The sequence below is a fragment of the Micropterus salmoides genome, unplaced genomic scaffold (assembly GCF_014851395.1).
Source record: "Micropterus salmoides isolate LMB-PRFRI ecotype aquatic unplaced genomic scaffold, ASM1485139v1 Ms_hic_scaffold_7, whole genome shotgun sequence".
In the NCBI taxonomy this organism is placed as follows: domain Eukaryota; kingdom Metazoa; phylum Chordata; class Actinopteri; order Centrarchiformes; family Centrarchidae; genus Micropterus; species Micropterus salmoides.
The window spans coordinates 31,750,102-31,769,355 of record NW_024044459.1 but is presented as its reverse complement, the minus strand read 5'-3'; the positions used below and the strand labels follow the sequence as shown (position 1 = coordinate 31,769,355).

Below are 19,254 nucleotides of genomic sequence, written 5' to 3'. Positions count from 1 at the left end.
GTTGGTGTGGGCTTTCAGGGAAAGGCCACACTGGTGTCCTTCCTTTCCTGAACCAGTCTTTCTAAGCTGAGAGGGGATCCGTAACAGTTTGCATTTGACAGGTCCCAGCCATATCCACCAATGAATGTGTCTCCCCTGGTGTGTCTTTTTGTTCTGTTATGGTTTTGTGATGGCATTTGTCCTCCTCCTGCCAGGTTCTAAAGTGGGTAGAGGAGACGGTTCAGGCCATGAAGGTCCACCTGTTGTCCTCAAACCATGACAGTGCCCAGGAGAACAAGTGGGAAGTGCCCTTTGACCCCAGCCTTCGAGAGGTTACAGTGTCACTCAGTGGACCAGCACCACAAATCGAGCTCATCGATCCCTTTGGTAGACAACACACTGATACTGCTTTTTTCCTAAATAATTATATTTGATGTACCCCCCAAACAAGGAGAGACATATTTTACATTGAGAAGTTACTGTTCTTGTGTTATTTTCATAGGTCGTATAGTTGGTGTAGAACAGGGCCTTAAAGAGCTGTTGAACATTCCCAACTCTGCTCGTGTTGTCAACCTGAAGTTTCCCAGACCTGGGGCTTGGAAACTGAAGGTACTGCTCTGCCGAATAATCCATAAATGTGTTTCTCTGACTATTTTATGACAATTGGCTAATTGAACACTATTGCTTTCTTTCTAAAGGCGAGCTGCAGTGGGCGCCACACTCTAAGGGTCACAGGAGTCAGCAATATAGATTTCCGGGCTGGCTTTTCTAGTGTACCCGTTTCAGAGTTCAACCATACCAGAGAGAGGCCAATAAAAGGTGGCAGACATGTTTCTGGTAGCTTCTTGAGTCTTATTTGACTGAAAACATGTGCAGAAGGTGATCTCGTGGCGATCTTTCTTTGTCTCTCAGGACTTCCAGCCCACGTTTTGCTGAAATGCACAGGCCTGAAGCCTCCAGGTCAGCTGAGTCACGTGGAACTTATGTCAGCCTCAGGCCGCTCCTTGCGCACGATCCCTGTGTCTCTGCCCTCTGACCTTGGCCAGCAAGGACTGTGGAGTGTCCTGGAGTTCCGCACCCCCTCCCAGAGCTTCTTTATCAGGGTGACGGGCAAAGACGAGGAGGGCTACCGCTTCCAGAGGCTGTCCAGTGTCTCCTACACAAACATCGTTCCAGGCAAGACAACCCCCTCCCTACAGACACATTTTACCAAAGCCACTCTGCAGTGCATCTCACACCTCATCAATCTCTCCGGTGACCTTTAACCCTTTCTCCCTCCCTTTTGTAGATCCCCCAGTTGTGAGCATGCCTGATGTGGTGAAGGGGTTCTACATGCAGCCTGCTGTGATTGGCTGCTCAGTGGAGAGTGATATTCCCTACAGGCTAAGATTCACCAGAAGTGGGATTACACTGGCAGAGGAGAAGTTCTTCCAGTGAGTCTTTCCTCTGTTTGTTCATCACTGTAACATTTGGCTCGCCTTCCTTCAGATTCCTCCAGATGCTGCAGCTTCATGTACCCATTACTTGCTGCAAAAAAACTAATTAGGTCACTCACTACTCTTACCAGTGAGCATGTCTGTAAAGCATTAGTGCTTCTTGACTCTTTTATTGGCTCATCTATCAAGAAATCAGTATGCACAGTCAATTTTGTGAACATTACATATTCGATTGTGTCATCTTGAAAAATTAACAGAGCATCTTTATTTCTTGGTGTTGACGCTCTGCTTTGAATTAGATTCATGAAATTATGCTGATTTGTTGTAACACTACTCCCAGTGCGTGTGTGTGTGCCAGATATACTAATTGAATGTGATGTAAAATAGAAACATGTTGCTGTTGTCATATTCCAGCCAACAAACCAAGTGTGTCTTTGTATCAGGAATTCTGCCATAACATCATGGGAGATTGCCCATGCGTCAGCTGAGGATGAAGGCCTCTATGAGTGCATAGCACAGAGCAGCGCAGGACAGGGACGTGCCTTAACACAGTTGATTGTTAGAGGTATGCCACACGCACATACATCAGTGTAAGCACATGCACCTCTTCAGTCGTTTTGCCTGCATGTATCACAGTCCCAGCACGGCTTTGTTCCAGCCATTTTTTATCTTAGATTTATGGCTAAAAGATCAACATGAGACAAAGCAACATTTGTATTTAAAAGTAAAATATTTATATAAAATCAGTCAGTTTGTTCATCGCTGATAACACCAGTTTGATGCTTTGGTTGTGTTTCCACTAAAACAGAACCTCCTCCGGTCCTGAAGCCAGCGGTGAATGTGACTTCCACTGTGGGAGGTGTGGCTGTGCTGTTCTGCCAGGTGGAAGGCTCCATGCGGCACAACTTGACCTGGTACCGAGCTGGCCATACCATCCTGGCCCGCTCAGGGAGGGTGAAGCTGCTGTCTGACTCATCGCTGCAGATCAGCGGGGTGCGGACTCAGGATGCTGGGGAGTACCAATGCGTGGCCACCAACACCCACGGAGACAACAGAATCACAGTGTGGCTTCTCGTCCCAGGTACGGTAGGACGATACCCTGCAGGTCATCTGCTTAAATACTTAACACACTGGGGCCTCATGCCTCCTCTCAGGCCCCTGTCATCTGTTTTCCATTATTGGCTTAACCTCCTCACAGTCAGATTGAGCCACTTCCTCATCAGAAAATGTCTCTTGTCAGCCATAATTTAGGCATGTTGAAAAGTGTGGCTTCTATTGTGGGTATGCACTCAGATGTTTGTAATGAATTTCAAAAATAGCCTAATAAATGTGAAACTTTTCCTCATTACAGTCCAAGTTGCAATGCCAGACATGGAGTGCTGGTAATTGCTTTATAACCCACATCATGAGGAGTTTACTGTTGTTAAACTTGTGATAGGGAAGTTATATATGACATCATGCAGCAGTGACAAGACCCCAACTAATCTTCAGCATTTTGCATCTGTTTCACTTGCAACTGTAGAGGCTCCTTCTGTGGTAGTTCACCCCCAGAGCCAGGCTTTCTCCCGGGGGGATGAGATTCGCCTCGTCTGCTCAGCGTCCGGCTCCCCCCCTCCCCAGGTCTTCTGGAGCCATGGAAACATGTTCCTCACTAATCGGCCGAGGTAAGGGAACTCTCAGCCCACTCAACACCTCCGGCACAAAGGACTCCGAGAGTCATTACATTCCACTTTAACTACATGCGCGATTGCCACATCTTGTTTGCATCATTGCGGAGATTTACTGATGTAAAATGTTGTTTCCAAACCTCAAGTACTTTATATGTCTGTATAAAATACATATTCAAAGAAAAATTTCTCTCATGATACCCCAGAATAGCAGAAAGGGGTAGAGATGATTTGCCGTTTTACATCTGCACATGTAATCACTAAGCTGCATTCTGTCGATGATACAGGCTGAGTCTCAACCAACATGGAGTTCTGACCATTAGAGGGGCCCTCCCAGAAGATGCTGGGAACTACACATGTTTGGCAAACAATGAGGCTGGGACTGCCTCTCAGTCTGTGTCACTTACTTTTGCAGGTAAGTCAAGATATCGCTACGAGTGTCAGGATGCTAAATGTGAAGACACCATGGTATCCAGTCTGAATTGTTCACCAGCTCTTGTGTAGAGCACAAGCGAGTGTGGCCACATGCTGCGCTGTCTCAAACAATAGGATATTTCTCTCCTTGTTTTGTGAGCGTTGACAGTTGTAGGCCTGAAGTTTCAGTCATGGCATGTCAGTTAATGGTTGACAGAAAGCTAAACACTGATGGACTGTGGCAGCCTCTTCCTCAGGCGTGCTGGTATTATACACACTTTTGTCTCTGAATGTCATTTTTAACAACATTGATCTGTCAAGGCAGCAAGAGCCTTGTAAGATAGATAATCTGATCCTTCCAGCTCAGCTGTCTGCCTGATCCAAAAGCATCTATTGCTGCTCTGTTGGTACAGAGTAAGTGTGAAATGTAAGCTTAGTTTTTACCTTGGGTCTGTTCTGCAGCTTTTATTGGTTTATGCTGACATTATTTTACTAATACTTTCATATATAGTAGCACTACATGCAAATCTGGTAAATTGCTATAAAATAAGAATTCTTTAGGGTTGCACAGTTGAACCGCTTGTTAAACTTTCTTTTCTTTCCTCCAGAGCTGCCTAGAGTAACAGTGGTACAACAGGTTGTACTTGTATCTGTTGGTGGTGATGCCACTCTGGAGTGTCAGCCCAGAGGTGTTCCCCCTCCTCTTGTCCACTGGTTCAAAGGTAAGGTCAAAAACACTGTGGACATAAAAGTGACTGAGAAAAGGTCCAGTAAGAGGCCAATGGGCTTGTTTTGTGTGTTTCCAGGTGAGCTTGAGGTGGGCTCTGCACCTTTTGTTGAGCAAGATGTACACCGCGGCACCCTGCACATTCGAGGGGTGCAGGAGGTCGACGCTGGTCAGTACAGCTGTGTGGCCAGTAGCTCTGCTGGAACCTCCGCTGGCACTGTCAGTCTGGAGGTTGGAGGTGAGACCACACTCCAATGTTCTACATAAAGCACTTTTCTCTTGAAATATTTACACAAAGGAAAATTCACTTCCCATCACAGTGGGCCCATTGTTCTCTGAGGGACCGGTTGACGTGACAGCGAACGTCGGGGAGAATATCACCCTCCCCTGCATTGCCCGAGGTTTTCCACAACCAACAGTGACCTGGCGCAGAGGGGATGGCAGGCAGATTCTTAAAAGGACAGACAGCCACAGTAGAACAACGCAGCTGGAGAATGGACATCTTCTAATCCAGAGTGAGTTATCCATGAAACACTATCGCAGCAAAGAGCTTTTGTCTGCAGTGCAGGCTAATACAGCTTCATGGTTGCTTTGCACTGAATGGCATGACTTAGTGATTATATATAGAAGAGGTGCAGCCTTTCATATTAAATTCAGCTAACATTTTCTTAAGAGGGGGAGATGCTGTTTCCATCTGTAAAGTTACAGTATATAGATAGCTCTCAAAACATTTAGTATGTAAAAGCACTACTTCTGGTCTGTGAAAGGCTTACCTAAAAAGGTAAAAGTAAAGGTAAAAGTAACACATCACATTCTGCAAGAGTGGCTGTCCTTTTGTCTGTTTATTTCTCCTTCATTGTGAGATTGTATTCTCATCACAGCAAGGGGAATTTTAAATTGTGAGACATTTCAGCCTGCAGACTAATCTTGGTCACAGAAGGAGATCCTTCTTGCCCCTGAGACTAAATGTTTATAGTGTGTGTAATATTATATTGGAGAGGAACAGACATATTTGCATGTGCTGCTTCTGTCACTGTTTCCATTTGTGGCTGCTGTCTGACCTAATCAATCTGTTGAAGATAGCTTTATTTTTTTTCACCTGACGTTGTTTTGGAAAATGTCTTTATCCATATTGTGTCATGCACAAAATCCACTGCTTAATGTTTCTACCTATTTAAACTTTGGCCTGACTATCTAAACACAAGAAGTGAATCATATGTTGATCTTTCAACTTGTGATCTCCAGAGAATTTACTGAGTGGGACATGCGTGTCAGCAGGCTGGCAGCTGAGCCAAACCCATTAATCCGGTTATTTTCTATTTTTAACTCTTAATTACAGCACAGTCAAACCAATAATACCATTTCTTATTGAGTAGAGGACTTAATTGCTATTAGCATGGTCTTTTTTACTAAAGGGGACAAAGCGTTTACAGCCAGGACCCTGAGGCTCTAGAACAGCCTGCCTGAGGAAATCAGGTCGGCTGAGTCAGTGAACTCTTTAAATTAAAACAGAGAGCCTTTCCTGATTTTATTTTATATATTTTATATTTACTTATCAGGTATTTGTTTTTATGTCTTTACACTTGTTAAAGCACTTTGTAACTTGTTTTTGAAAAGGGCTCTACAAATAAAGATTATTATATATATATTATTATTACATTTTATCTACACAAATGGTATTGTGTTGAGATGTTGCTTATCTCAGATTGAGCTTTGTTTCTAAAGATGTTGATTTAAATTGCTTGTTTACTGTGTGTTTGACTACAGGTGTCTGGCTGGATGATGATGGGCTGTACATCTGCGAGGCCAAGAACCAGTTTGGAACCATCAAAACTGAGGCCAGAGTTAGTGTCACTGGACTTGGTAGGTTTGCTTAAGCTCTCTTTTCTCCCGGCACTACGATATATCTTTTAGACACAATGGCAGCAATGCCAAAACCGACTGTGGCCTTAAAATACTCTTCAAATTAGCCCCGCTCTTCCTTTTCCTGCAGAGCCCCCTCTCTTGGCCCAAGGTGCCCCAATCATCATCACTGGCATCGGCCAGTCCCTAAGTATTCCTTGTATGCTGTTGGATGGAATACCTCTTCCAGAAAGACACTGGTCCCAAAATGGAAAAGCTGTAAGACTAATATTTAACTTTCAAACACAAACAGTACATTACACAGATCATCTCTGTGTTACCATGTGACAGCAGTCGTTTTTCCTCGGCATAGGTCCACTTGAATGGGAGGATGTTCCTGAGGAGTGATGGCAGCTTGTACATTGAAAGAGCCACCCCAGAGGATGCTGGGATATATGTCTGCACTGCGGTGAATGTAGCAGGCTCCATGAACATCACAGTCAGCCTGGAGGTCCACAGTAAGAGTTAAAAGAATAATCAGACATTTTGAAAGCTCATTCAGTTTCTTGCTGAGTTAGATGAGAAGATCAATACCTCATCCAGGCTAACTATAAAGCCAGAGCCAGCAGATGATAATTAGCTTAGCTTAAGACTGGAAGCAAGCAGACATAGCTAGCCTGGGTCTGTCCAAAGTTAACCATGCATTTGATTTGGTTTATGACCAAATACGCAAAAAACGAATGATATTCCATTTAGCGAAAAAACAGCTGCTGGTATTGCTTTTATCTTTAGACAAAACCAGGCTAGCTGTTTCCCCCCTGCTTCAAGTCTCTATGCGGAGCTAAGCTAACAATCTTCTGGCTCTAGTGTTTAACGTTAGCGTAACGTTACAGACCGACATGAGGATGGGAGCTTCTCATCTAACTCGTAAAGGCAGTAATTTGACATTTCCCAAAATGCCAGATTAATTTTTTGAGTTCCCATTCACCCTGTGGCCAGAGACACCGGCAGGTTTGAATCATAGATCATGGTTTGGACAGTCTGGTCAACTATGTGCTGACTCTGGTTGGAAAACCACAATAACGTTATATAAATTACTCGACCACCTGCTGTCATCAGAGTGAACGGGTTAATTTACTGCATGCCGATGAAAGGGTAATTTTGTTGGTAATGACAGACAAGCCAGATTACGGTTCATCATCGGCTTGTAATGAAGAAATGCCTTGAGCGCTGATACTGCTGGCCGACTAAGGCCAGTGATAATGCCATAGGCCCCGCTTCCACACGGCCAGTCAGACAGCTGTGTTTTATGGCCTACTTCTTCCACAGTGCCCCCTGAGATCAACGCTGGTCCGTATCACTACATAGCTAACGAGGGAGTAGCCATCACGCTATCGTGCGAGGCCAGCGGAGTTCCCAAGCCAAATGTTGTCTGGTCCAAGGTAGGATGTCACACTTGAAGTCGAAATCTACTTTTCTTAATTCTTGCTTTGGCAGCATCCCATACGCGCATGCATGACTAATTGGCTAGTTCCTATTCCCACATCAGTATCTAATGGGAATCACACTTGGCAAACATTCATCTTAAAATGAATCATCATTAAGACTTTGTAAATTATTGTTGAGGTAATGGCTAAATCACGCAGGTTACATTCATACAAAAGATCAGTGTCCAGTTCTGCAACGGTGATGGGGAATCTATACTTTTATTAAATTGTTTAGCACAAATTTAAGCCTAACTAGTCATCAGTAGGCTATTAATGTAATCAACACTAGCATAATGACAGTGAGGATAATAGTTGTCATCTTTATCACATTTACATAAGTTTACATTTACCTTTTTATTTATTACATTTCTCCTTCTGGCCCAGTTTTTCTTTGATTTGTCAGAACACTCTAAAAACACCATCAACAGGCACAGTTTGCAGTGCAATCAAGATTTGATTAACCTGATAAGGAGGAATGTAACCATGGCAACTTTGCCATATTGCTGATTGACAGTGAGAAATCACTTAGGGTTTTATTGTACCTTAGGAATCTATTTAAAACCTTTCTTTCAGCACCTTCCAGTATAACAGGTGAAGCATATCATGCAAACCTCAAAGGTTACATGAAGCCAGGCTGAACCAGTGCAAAGCCAGCACGGTTTACCCACCCAGAATGCAAAACATGAACCTTTTCACTGAACATTATCACTAAATGTGATGTATGGAATGGATTTAGCCACTGTTAGCATTAAAGCAGCAATGTGACCTTTCCCATGAAGAAATTAACAGTTGTAAATCATGCCAGAGTAAACACCCGTCACACATTACATAGTCAGCATTACTGAGCGAGGTCGACATGCTGTTGTTTCCTACATATTGTTGATCTGAGCCAGATTTTTCTTCCTTGCTTTTTCCCAAACATTTTCAGAGTAGTACTCTAGAGTCAAGTAAATTTCTCCTCTTGTCAGATAAAAGTGAATCTGTAAAAGCAATTTTATGTTCAAAGCAATTGCGTGTGCAGCAGGCTGCATTTCTGTGTGCATGTAGTCGGGATAGAGTGAGTTAAATGGTTGCTCTGTAATTACATTAGACATCAAAGGTTGGCCTATAAACCTTACACTAAGCTTAGTTTCCCTTTGCTGTTGTGCGAACAGCTTTTATCTACAGTATATTCTGTCTGCCCTTATGCTTGTTATTCCTCCAGGGAAGGCAGCCTCTGCCCAGGGACCACTCCTCTCTTCAGTCTGACCCTGATGGATATCTCCACATACCCGACCCCACCACTGAAGATGCAGGCATCTACATCTGCACTGCCACCAGTCCTGTGGGCTACGCTAGCCGAGAGATCCAGCTCAGTGTCAACAGTAAGGAAATAAATGTTCAACCACAGTCACCCAAACATAGCAGTGTTTGATATAACAAAGGCTGACGTCTGTCTACAGACTGTACATTGTTTGACAGCATGACTTCCTGTTGAGAGATACAAAGCAGGTGGAACATAGCCTACATGGTATTCTTACATCTTCTCCCCCTCTTCTCCAGCCATGCCTAAGATAATGGGTGTGAGTGGCCATGACAACACAGTGAAGATGGCTGCAGAGGTGGGGACAGAGGTTGTTCTCCCATGTGAGGCCCAGGGGAGTCCCTCTCCACTAGTCACATGGAGCAGAAATGGGCATCCCATCCCCCCCATCACAGCTGGGTAAGAGGAAGTCTTACCTTACTCTGGCAATGGTGCCGTAAAATTTGTTAAACATCAAGTAACAAAAGACAAAAAGGTTTCACCATACCTCATGTGTGACTTAGCTAATATCTGACTCGGCTTTTACGAGAAACTCTGACTGAAGCTGGCTGCCACTCAAAGCTGCTGCTTATGTTTGGAGTTCATTTAGTGATGCCTTTTGAAGGGCAGCTAAGCAGAGGCAGCAACAGTCTGCCAGAGAGCTGTGTGGGGGCTTCACTTGTTGGCTAAACTGAGGAAGAACATCTGGTCCCACATGGTTCGCTGATTCCTGGCTTTCATGTGTGGTCACTCTGGGTGCAGACAGGCTGACTGACTCGCGACACAGACTGAATAGATGACAGACAGACTTTTTGGGCCAGACACCAGACAGAATGGTTTTGGGTAGATAGAATAGAGTAGCAGAGGGGGTTGAAAGCTGTGGTGGCTCAGATACAGTATATGACTTGTGTGGGGCCAGGAAGAAGGAAAAGATGGGGGTGGAGTGGGGGGTGCCAGGAAGAGGGGAGGAAAACGAACTGACAGAGGAAGATACACAAGCCCTGTCTGCCCTGATGTTTGGATCCCCTGGGGTGCTTCAGCAGTAAAACAACATGCTGACTCTTTACTAGTCCTGTCTGATGAGAATAACACATCTCTGTGAACAACCCCCACGTAAGCCCATGCTTTGCATATGTAGGACCTGTGGAAACAAGCACGCTGTGAAAGAGGAAGATTCATTGGCTCCAGCTACACTCTGTGGGTCAAAGGAAATGACCAGGGGGTGCTGATTGTTGAAATAACTTAAATCAGTGGGTGGTAAGATTCTGGCATAGCCATGAAATGGGCTAGTACTAGCAAAAAGACAGGAGGGGGGTGGGACAAGACACAGAACTACTGAACATTCAGTGGATCTATTCACTCTAGACGTAATCCTGATGAGGCCAATTTGTCCCAGGTAGTGTTTGTGTCAGAATGTATACACAGATGACTTGACACTGATGTGGGGAGTGATGGATGGGTGAGAGGGGTGGTTCATGTCTTGTGTGCTTGAGCTTGTGTCAGCTTTCACTGTAGCATTGCAGCGCTGCACAGATCATAGACGTTATAAAACAACAGATTGACCACTGCAGAGGCCTTCATTTGGTTCAGGTGTTAGATGTTGCTGCCTCTCCTAAGACTGGAGAGGCGAGTGAGTGACATCACACCATATGTGCAGCCGAAAGAGCGAGCTCTTTGTTCTTCAAGCTAATTTCCACTTACATGAACCTGTTATTGTTATAAATCAGTTGCTTAGCAGACACACTTATTTAAGATAAAACACACAGGTGTGTTTATATTTCTACATATTATGCATTTATACAGCTGGAAAGCTTCTGGTGCAATTCAGGTTACCATACAACCCTTTAAAGTGGCTGGCCTACATTTAAGTACTTTTAACCTACATTTAACTGCGCCTTTTGTTTTTGCTGTAAATCATGTTTTTGGAGTGGAGGTTAGTGTATGTGATCGCCTCCATTTGTCCACTTGTTCACTATAAAAGGAATGGCTGGTTTGGCATAAGCTTTGCTCTCCATGTGGTTGTTCTCAGGATGAAACACATTGTTAATGGAGACATGCGTGACCTTCCATCTAGCGCCACCATCAGGCCAGCCTTTTCATTTTCAAATGATATGTATTTCCTGACCCGTAGTCATAAATACAATAGCTGCTCCACACGTTAATGTTCCCAACATAAATAAATGCATTGATTTTTGCGAGCCCATGGCGATGTCATCAGGTCAAACTTTGGCTACCCTTTTACACTGTAATTACCCTGAACAATAATAATTGTGAAAGTAACAAATAGGGTCCAGCGTCCACTTAGTGCTTTGTTATTCATAACTGTAATCTATCACAGATGAAGACATTGTCAACAGCTTTACGATGTATTTCAACACTGTATTGCTGTCACCTTCACTCATGCTTTGTTTTGTATTTAGAACTCAGCAGATAATTTTCAAAATGAAGAAAATACAATAGACAATGTAGTAGTATTAAGCCCCATTCATTTGACAAATTGTGCAAATTCTGTACATACCTAATTATTATACACACTGATGAACCACTTAATTGAAAGTCTTCTCATCTACTAATATTAGAAACAGAAGCAAAACTGCATCTTGAAATTTGTCCTCACAGACACAACTATCAAGGTTGATATCAAAATATACATTTGTGACATACATACTGTAGCACAGTTCTAAAAATAAGGAACATTTTGCTTCAAAACAGGAATACCTCTTCTCCCAAAACACAGCGGCTGTAGATCTTCAGTGACTCACAAAGTGTTGTGTTTTCTCCATCTCTTTGCCCTTGACCCCTAATCATTCTCCAGGTTCACCATTTTGCCTTCAGGCTCTCTGAGGATCACTGATGTGCGTCTGATTGATAGTAAACTTTACACCTGCACTGCAGAAAACCCAGCAGGCAACGTGTCCCTAAGCTACAATTTACACATTCAAGGTAACTCTGTTGGGCTTACTTAGAAAGCTTAACTTCTTAGAAACTATAAAACATTTTCAAAATGCTGTAAAGTTGATAGATATCATGTGAATATGCCACTTCTAACATATGTAAAATATGTGAGATATGTAAATCAAAATGGTGGTTAGACATGCATTTAGGATATTTGTTTTTGTCCTCAGCCAAGCCCAGAATTCAGCCAGCACCTTCCCTTCTGAAAGCCCTGATTGGCCAAACAGTGACTCTGCCATGCGTGGTCCAGGGAGAGCCAAGCCCTGAGGTCAGTTGGTTTCACAATGGACTTCCTGTTGGGGTCAAGTCCACTACGCCCCTTAGGATCCTGCAGGTCAGCCTTGCTGACCAGGGCACTTACCAGTGTGTGGCCAGGAACAGCGCTGGACAGGAGACCTTGGAGATCAAGCTAGAGATTCTTGGTGAGTATCTGCAGTTCAGTTCTTCAAAACCTGTTTGTGCACTTTCAGAATAAGCAATTATTAACAAAACTCTGCAGTATATACAGTATATTGTGAATTATTCTTGCATTGTCAAATCTATTTAAATTACCCTTTCCTAGGTGATTTATGTACACTGACAGTGTCCCACTTTTCGGCTCTCCCTGTCTTTAGAAGTGCATTACTAAAAAAAAAAAAATCTAAGTAAGAATAATTATCTTAATTGAAGGCAAAATATACTTGTTATTTGTCTGACAAGATATTTCTTCTTACCAGGTGGCTTTTATGTTAGAGAATTTTACTTGTTTCAAGTTTGTTTGTCCTTAAGTAGCAAGTGAAATGTTCTTGTTACGTTGGCAGATAATTTTGCTTATTTTAAGTAATATTTCCCCCCATTTTATTTTTTTCCCCCTTGTTTTTGAGAGCTCAGTTTTTGCAGTGATTCTCTTGAGGTACAGTAGCACCATGCTGCAAGAGGATAAGGGCCTGGTTATACTAGAAAAGAAATGGTTCGTACAATGTGTTTTCAAGCCATGTCAGACATTGAAAGTGTTTATACTTGTTCTGAATGGCCATGTTTCCAGGCGAATGTTTTTCCGGGCCTTTCCAACTTTGGAAAGGTGTAGGGGGAAGGGGTGTCCAAAGCTATTCCACAATCAACAAGCACTTCTGGCACAGTATACTGGGCCCTTAAGCAGTCCTTTGCGCCTCTATCAACTTGTGTAGGTTGAGAACTCATTCAATAAGTACTCAATACTCATTTTTCATCAGATTATATATTTATATGTCCCTGATCCCACTCCAAGACTGACTTTGAGGCTTTCCTGATATTCTTACCCCAAAATGCAGTACATGTGTACCTGCAAACCTTGGCAGGACTAGTATGCACCTTTTAAATGGAATGAACTGAAAACTGCACTCAAGCTAGATTTTTTCATTCCCCTTCTAAATTTTAAAGCCTTACCATCTGATATATTGTTTTATTGCTTATTTCTATTTGGCACTTTATTATTGGTTGCCTGGCTTTATATGTTTTTGTATGCTGGTTGTGTGGTTGTTGTTGTTTTCAGGTCTCTCCAGAAAAAGAGATCTGGATCTCAATGAGACTACCTGATTAAATATAATTATTAATAACAGTTCTGCCTGGCTGTAGGTGTTATATGTTCTGGCCCTGATTGCCAGAGGCACCTGTGAGATGTCTTTAATAAATCTGACAATATTCACTGCATCAACTGCCCTTGCACTTTGAACCAGCACTCAATGTGTTTTTCTGTCCTCACAGAGGCCCCGTCCTTTGCAGAACCTGGAGATGCCATCATGGAGAAAGTAGCACACAGCAAGGTCATCATCCCTTGCCCTGCTAAAGGTATGAAATGATTCACAGATGAGTCAGCCTTAGAACCTGGAGTTTAGAAGAGACACAATTTACAAGGTGTGACAAAAGATTTTCAAGCCTAAAATGGATGTGTCTTCTTCACTTGTTTTCATGACAAGAGAAAATTCCAATTTAAATGTAGGACAGATATGTGTATTTGTGCACCATCAAAGGAATGTTTCGCTGTCACTGTAGACTTTTAGTTGTCAAAACTTTAAAAACAATCCTTGCCATCTTAAAAGGCACAGCTTCTTTTTATCACAGCACCCAGAGTCACGTTGTTGTCTATATATTTTAACATCTCTGTGCGAACAAGGTTGCATCCTGGAGGGATGTGGGGAGCTTGCTAATTTATCAGAACACAGTGTCTGTGTATGTCTACGGACCTACTGATGAATACTTACCCTCTGACAGCCAGTGCAAACAGGTATTGTTTGTGTGGACCTGTGCCATGGTAACCAGCTTGGTGAGAGAAGGTGAGGACTGTGTCTAACGTGGAGCAACAGCTGGAACATCAGTCTGCCTGCTGCCTCAGTCAGCCACATCTGCTTTCCTCTGCGTCGGGGCCTGCTGGGAGAGGAATCCTAATTACAGGCTGCTGGTAGATGAAGGACAAAGATGTCTGAGGTGCACCGTGAAGCACAGGAAGAGGAAGATGAAACCACACTAGCCTTGTTCCGAACAAGTCATACCGGTAGGCAGGCAGTCCTGAGAGGGCTCACATAGTAATGCCTGATGCACTTGAGACACCCTAGAGAGGCAGCCAGCAGCAGGAAACAATGATCCACTCATTGTTCTCTTGAGATCTATCTCTATGAGGAAGATAAAGCGCACTCTCTGCCAGAAGGTATTATTAATTCACCAACAAGCGCATTTCATTTGGTAGAGGTAATTATTTGGGAAACACATGGAAGAGATAATCTCAGCTTCGTCAGCCCCAGCAAATAAATTCAAAGTCTACTAATGAGATCTGTTAACATCTAAAACAGAACATCTGTATGCATTTCCTCCCAGCAATGAGATAATGAATTTGCTTCAGAGCTCCTTAACTGTAAACACCTGTTCATAGAAGCAACGATAACATCACCTCTGCTTGTGCTGCGTCTTCTGTAGTTAGTATTTTTTGGATTGAAGAAGGGTGCTGTGTTTGATTTCCCTCCCTCGTCTGTGGTTTCTTGTACATGTAACACCTCTGTAAATAGACCGAGCCGTGGCATTGAGATCACCCCACTGCACTGCTCTTTCACGACGACTTGCAGGTCTGTCCTTGTCCTGGGCGTCTGTTGTGTTGGACACAAATTTCTGCCTTTCTCCTCTTGAACATTTCCACCTCTTTTCCACCCAGTAATCCACAGAACACACCTGTTTCAGGCTCTTGACTGTGTACACCAGTGCCTTTAAACTGCTAGTTGAACCACTCCTATTCTTACTGCTCAAGACTCTCACCAGTGTATGGTAATAAATCTTGATGCGATAATTTTAAAACATACATCTTACATCTCTCCAGCATACTGTGTCTTACTTTTTTATGTGACTCTGACCTTGAAATCTTAAGCTTGCAGGCTACAAGGACTCTAACCATTTTGGCATGGTCTCCCCTGCTGTCCCGCTGTCTGACCGATAAATGTAGAGCTGGCTTTTTCTAGTCTGGGCTGCTTGCCCATTCAGTTCTCCTGTAGAGAGGCAGAGAGATAGAAGTAACTTTTCTTTCTGTCAGGCGTGATCAATAAAGCTCACTTTCTACACTCAATGCTTTTCTTGTCCCCACACCTGCAGGTTCACCTCATCCCAGAGTACGCTGGTTCAAGAATGGCCTGGAGATACACCCTGAACAATCAGAGTTTTCTGTGGCGAGGGATGGAGCTCTCATAATCAGCACATCGTCTGCCAGCCACAGCGGGGACTTCAAGTGTGTGGCAACCAATGAAGCAGGCTCTGTGGAGAGAAAGACCAGGCTGAAAGTAAACGGTGAGAATTCAGTTCGGCTTATTATTCTTCCTTCTAACAAAACACCTCAAACTGGACTGAAACAAAGTGTAAACACAAATCTTCCCTTTTTCTTTTTCACTTCTTCAGTTCCTCCAGAGATCCAAGATGACGGCCAGCCACTGAACCTCACTGTCACCTTGAAGCAGCCTCTCACTCTGGGCTGTGATGTGTTTGGGATCCCCTCCCCAACAATCACCTGGACTAAAGATGGTCATCCTGTGAGTTTTTCACCTTGATTTCCCATTTACAATAAATGGAAAATGTGGGCTGCATATTAATATACGTGTCTTGCTGATGTCTAACTGTGCAATGCCACCATGTGGTCTTTGTTCAAATTACAATTAAACACTAAGGATGCGCTTAACTGATTTCTGTACGTCCAGGTGGACAGTCCTGGTGTGTACCTGCAGAATGGAAACAGGCTGCTTAGAATCTACAGAATTCAGCCAGAACATGCAGGAACATTTGGCTGCACAGCACTAAACTCAGCTGGAGAGGCCCGGAGAGAATATCACATTGTAGTGCAAGGTGAGCTCATAAACCAGCTGTCACACTGGTATTTAGAATGGTATAGAGTGGACTTAAAATCTCCTGCAACAGCAGTCTGATTATCCAAAGAACTGTTATTTTTATTATATACAGTTATGTTATAATTGAACTTTAATACTCCACCTAATGTAGCATACACCCTAAAGGTTATTACCACCTAAAAACACTAACCATTAACCATGACTTAGAGTTCGAAGAGATCATTATCTCATTCAGCATTTAGACTGATCCCATAAACTATTTAAACTAACCTGTGTGTGTGTGTGTGTGTGTGTGTGTGTGTGTGTGTGTGTACACCATTACAGCTCCTCCAGTTATCTCAGGAACATCCCGACTGCAGGAGTTAACTGTGGTACTGGGCCAGGAAGTGGAGTTTCCGTGTCGAGTTAGCGGACAACCAGCACCCAGAGTGGAATGGAGCCGCGATGGAGAGTAAGCACCACTCTAACAGTTTATTTATGGGACATTCAGCGCCAAGCGCAGAATGCAGTACCCTTAGTGTTGATTTGCTCCACCTTTCATTCCATTCTACAGGGTTCTGTCCCGTGATGGAGACCCCCATGTGGAGTTTCTGGAAGATGGTCAGGTCTTGAAGGTGAAGTCAGTAAGACTGAGGGACCAGGGGCTTTACCAGTGTTTGGCCAGTAACAACGCAGGAACTCAGATGCGCCAGTTCAGACTCACAGTGCAAGGTTTCTACTCTCTAAGACACCTACCATACACACACACAACCATGTTGGTCTAATTTCTACTTATACTATTTACTATTTATTTTCTTTCTAAACAAATTAAGAAACAAACAAAGTCAATTAAAGGCTATCCAAACATGCTGCGCTAGCTATGTGTTGTTTTTAGAAAGAAATGTACTGAACATAATATTTAATTCGTGAAGACCTTGCATCTGCAGTTAGATGATTTGACTTACACCACACTGCCTGGTCTATGATTCTTAGGTTGTTGTTGGTGAAGACCATGAGCCCCTGGCCATTGATGTCCCAGGGGCTCCAAATTCAATGATAGCACATACTGAATTCTCTTTATGCAGGGCTCTGGGGATTTCACCTAAAGATCATGTGCTGTAATTGCCCAAATTGCACACTGCATTTGTGTTTTAGAGGGTCACTTGCAAACAGGTCAATCCCCTGAGGATCTATTCATTCTGTGCTATGGGCCAGTAAAATTCTCACCGGCTGTTAAACATGAGTTTATTGTGGGTCTTTGTCTCCAGCTCCCCCGACAATCAAGGGCCCCAATGAGACCTCTGAGGTGTCAGTGGTGCTGGGTTTCCCCACAGTCCTCCCTTGTGATGTTGAGGGCTCACCCGCACCCAGTATAACCTGGTTAAAGGACAACCAGGCCATCGTGTCCAGTCCACAGCTGACATACACCCGTGGTGGACAGGCGCTGCGACTGGGCTCAGCACAGGGAGACAGCAATGGCCTCTACACCTGCAGGGCCACAAACCCAGCCGGCACTGCAATCAAACATTATTCTCTGAGTGTTCTGGGTAAGAGGCATCTAAACCACATACATATGCAAGTGGCTGAGACAGAACTTTGAATGATACATCTGTTTTTTTCCTCTCAACAGTCCCGCCACAGATAGAGGGTGACTCTACATCCTTAATATTTGGTGGTCAGGAAGAGAAAGTGCGTATCAATGGGAGTTTAACTCTCTCCTGCCTGACCAAAGGTTTCCCTGAGCCCAAGATTCATTGGTTCAAAGATGGACAGGTGAGTGTATCATCCTTACAAGCTATGTGCTACCACAAACATGTACATCCAAGGGGATTTTTATGGAACAAGTTCAGCCTCTACTGGCGGCCAGTTTGAACTGCAACAAATTCAAAAGAACTGACATCCTCTTGGACAAGCCACCTCCACTCCCCACATTTTGTTCAATGAGTAAGCTAGTTAATTATAGCAACCACGCAGAAGAAGAATCCAGTGATTAAATATCATGATTTATACTAATTCTGCTTGAGTGAATGTTCTGCAGGGCTTCCAACAGGAGGCAGCAGAAGCTGGATAAGGATTATGTGGATGTCAAAGTTTGATGTCAAATCATTTCCTCCAGCTGAACTCAGACGAAACAGAGATCCTGGTCATTGGGTCCCAGCAAATGGCAAATACTGCCATCTGCTGGTTCCCTAGTGGATCACGTCAGCCTGTTGCTAAAAATCTTGGTGTCTGGTTTGACAGTAATTTAAGTTTTGAGCAGCACACCACAAAGCTTGTGCAATCATGTTTTTACCAGCTTAGAAATATATAATTTTTTTTTTTACTTTTAAGGACACTGAGACCATTTTACACGCCTTCACCTCATCACGCCTGGATTACTGCAACAGCCTTTTTACTTGCTAGACCCAAAAATCTATTGATCGACTCCAGACTGTCCAGAACTCAGCTGCCAGGCTTTTAACCAGAACAAAGAAATATGATTGCATCATCCCTGCTTTAGCTTCATTACACTGGCTCCCAGTATGTTTTAGAATTGACTTTAAAATTTTATTGATCACTTTTAAAGTTCTTCATGGCCTCTCGCCCTGTGTGTATATATATATATATAGATAGATAGATAGATAGATAGATAGATAGAGATATATAGATATATAGATATAGATATAGATAGATATAGAGATATAGATATATATCTATAGAGATGTAGATATAGAGATATAGATATATAGAGATATAGATATAGATATATAGATATAGATAGATATAGATATATAGATATAGATAGATATAGATATATAGAGATAGATAGAGATAGATATATATCTATAGATATAGAGATATAGATATATATAGATATATATCTATAGATATAGAGATATAGATATATAGATATATATCTATAGATATAGATATATATCTAGAGATATAGATATATATCTAGAGATAGATAGATATAGATAGATAGATATAGATATATAGATATAGATATATAGAGATATAGATATAGATATATAGAGATATAGATAGAGATATATAGATATATATCTATATATATCTATATATATCTATATATATCTATATATATCTATATAGATATATAGAGATATATAGATATAGATATAGATATAGATATAGATAGATATAGATATATA

The 19,254-nt window shown here is 42.7% G+C and overlaps 1 protein-coding gene across 1 annotated transcript in view; it reads left to right on the top strand.

Moving 5' to 3' along the window:
- The window catches only part of hmcn2 (hemicentin 2), a 51,807-nt gene that overhangs the window by 6,834 nt on the left and 25,719 nt on the right, over positions 1-19,254 (top strand). Inside the window, exons 5-32 of the mRNA XM_038703764.1 lie at positions 195-366; positions 482-588; positions 678-798; positions 892-1,155; positions 1,268-1,412; positions 1,859-1,980; positions 2,224-2,496; positions 2,938-3,079; positions 3,370-3,497; positions 4,105-4,218; positions 4,303-4,461; positions 4,544-4,738; positions 5,991-6,086; positions 6,217-6,344; positions 6,439-6,583; positions 7,395-7,507; positions 8,757-8,916; positions 9,095-9,254; positions 11,650-11,777; positions 11,960-12,211; positions 13,512-13,595; positions 15,381-15,572; positions 15,681-15,811; positions 15,977-16,121; positions 16,448-16,574; positions 16,677-16,834; positions 17,371-17,649; positions 17,733-17,875. Coding sequence (XP_038559692.1) covers positions 195-366; positions 482-588; positions 678-798; positions 892-1,155; positions 1,268-1,412; positions 1,859-1,980; positions 2,224-2,496; positions 2,938-3,079; positions 3,370-3,497; positions 4,105-4,218; positions 4,303-4,461; positions 4,544-4,738; positions 5,991-6,086; positions 6,217-6,344; positions 6,439-6,583; positions 7,395-7,507; positions 8,757-8,916; positions 9,095-9,254; positions 11,650-11,777; positions 11,960-12,211; positions 13,512-13,595; positions 15,381-15,572; positions 15,681-15,811; positions 15,977-16,121; positions 16,448-16,574; positions 16,677-16,834; positions 17,371-17,649; positions 17,733-17,875 — 4,383 coding nt within the window. The remainder of the gene's footprint in view (positions 1-194; positions 367-481; positions 589-677; positions 799-891; positions 1,156-1,267; positions 1,413-1,858; positions 1,981-2,223; positions 2,497-2,937; positions 3,080-3,369; positions 3,498-4,104; positions 4,219-4,302; positions 4,462-4,543; positions 4,739-5,990; positions 6,087-6,216; positions 6,345-6,438; positions 6,584-7,394; positions 7,508-8,756; positions 8,917-9,094; positions 9,255-11,649; positions 11,778-11,959; positions 12,212-13,511; positions 13,596-15,380; positions 15,573-15,680; positions 15,812-15,976; positions 16,122-16,447; positions 16,575-16,676; positions 16,835-17,370; positions 17,650-17,732; positions 17,876-19,254) is intronic.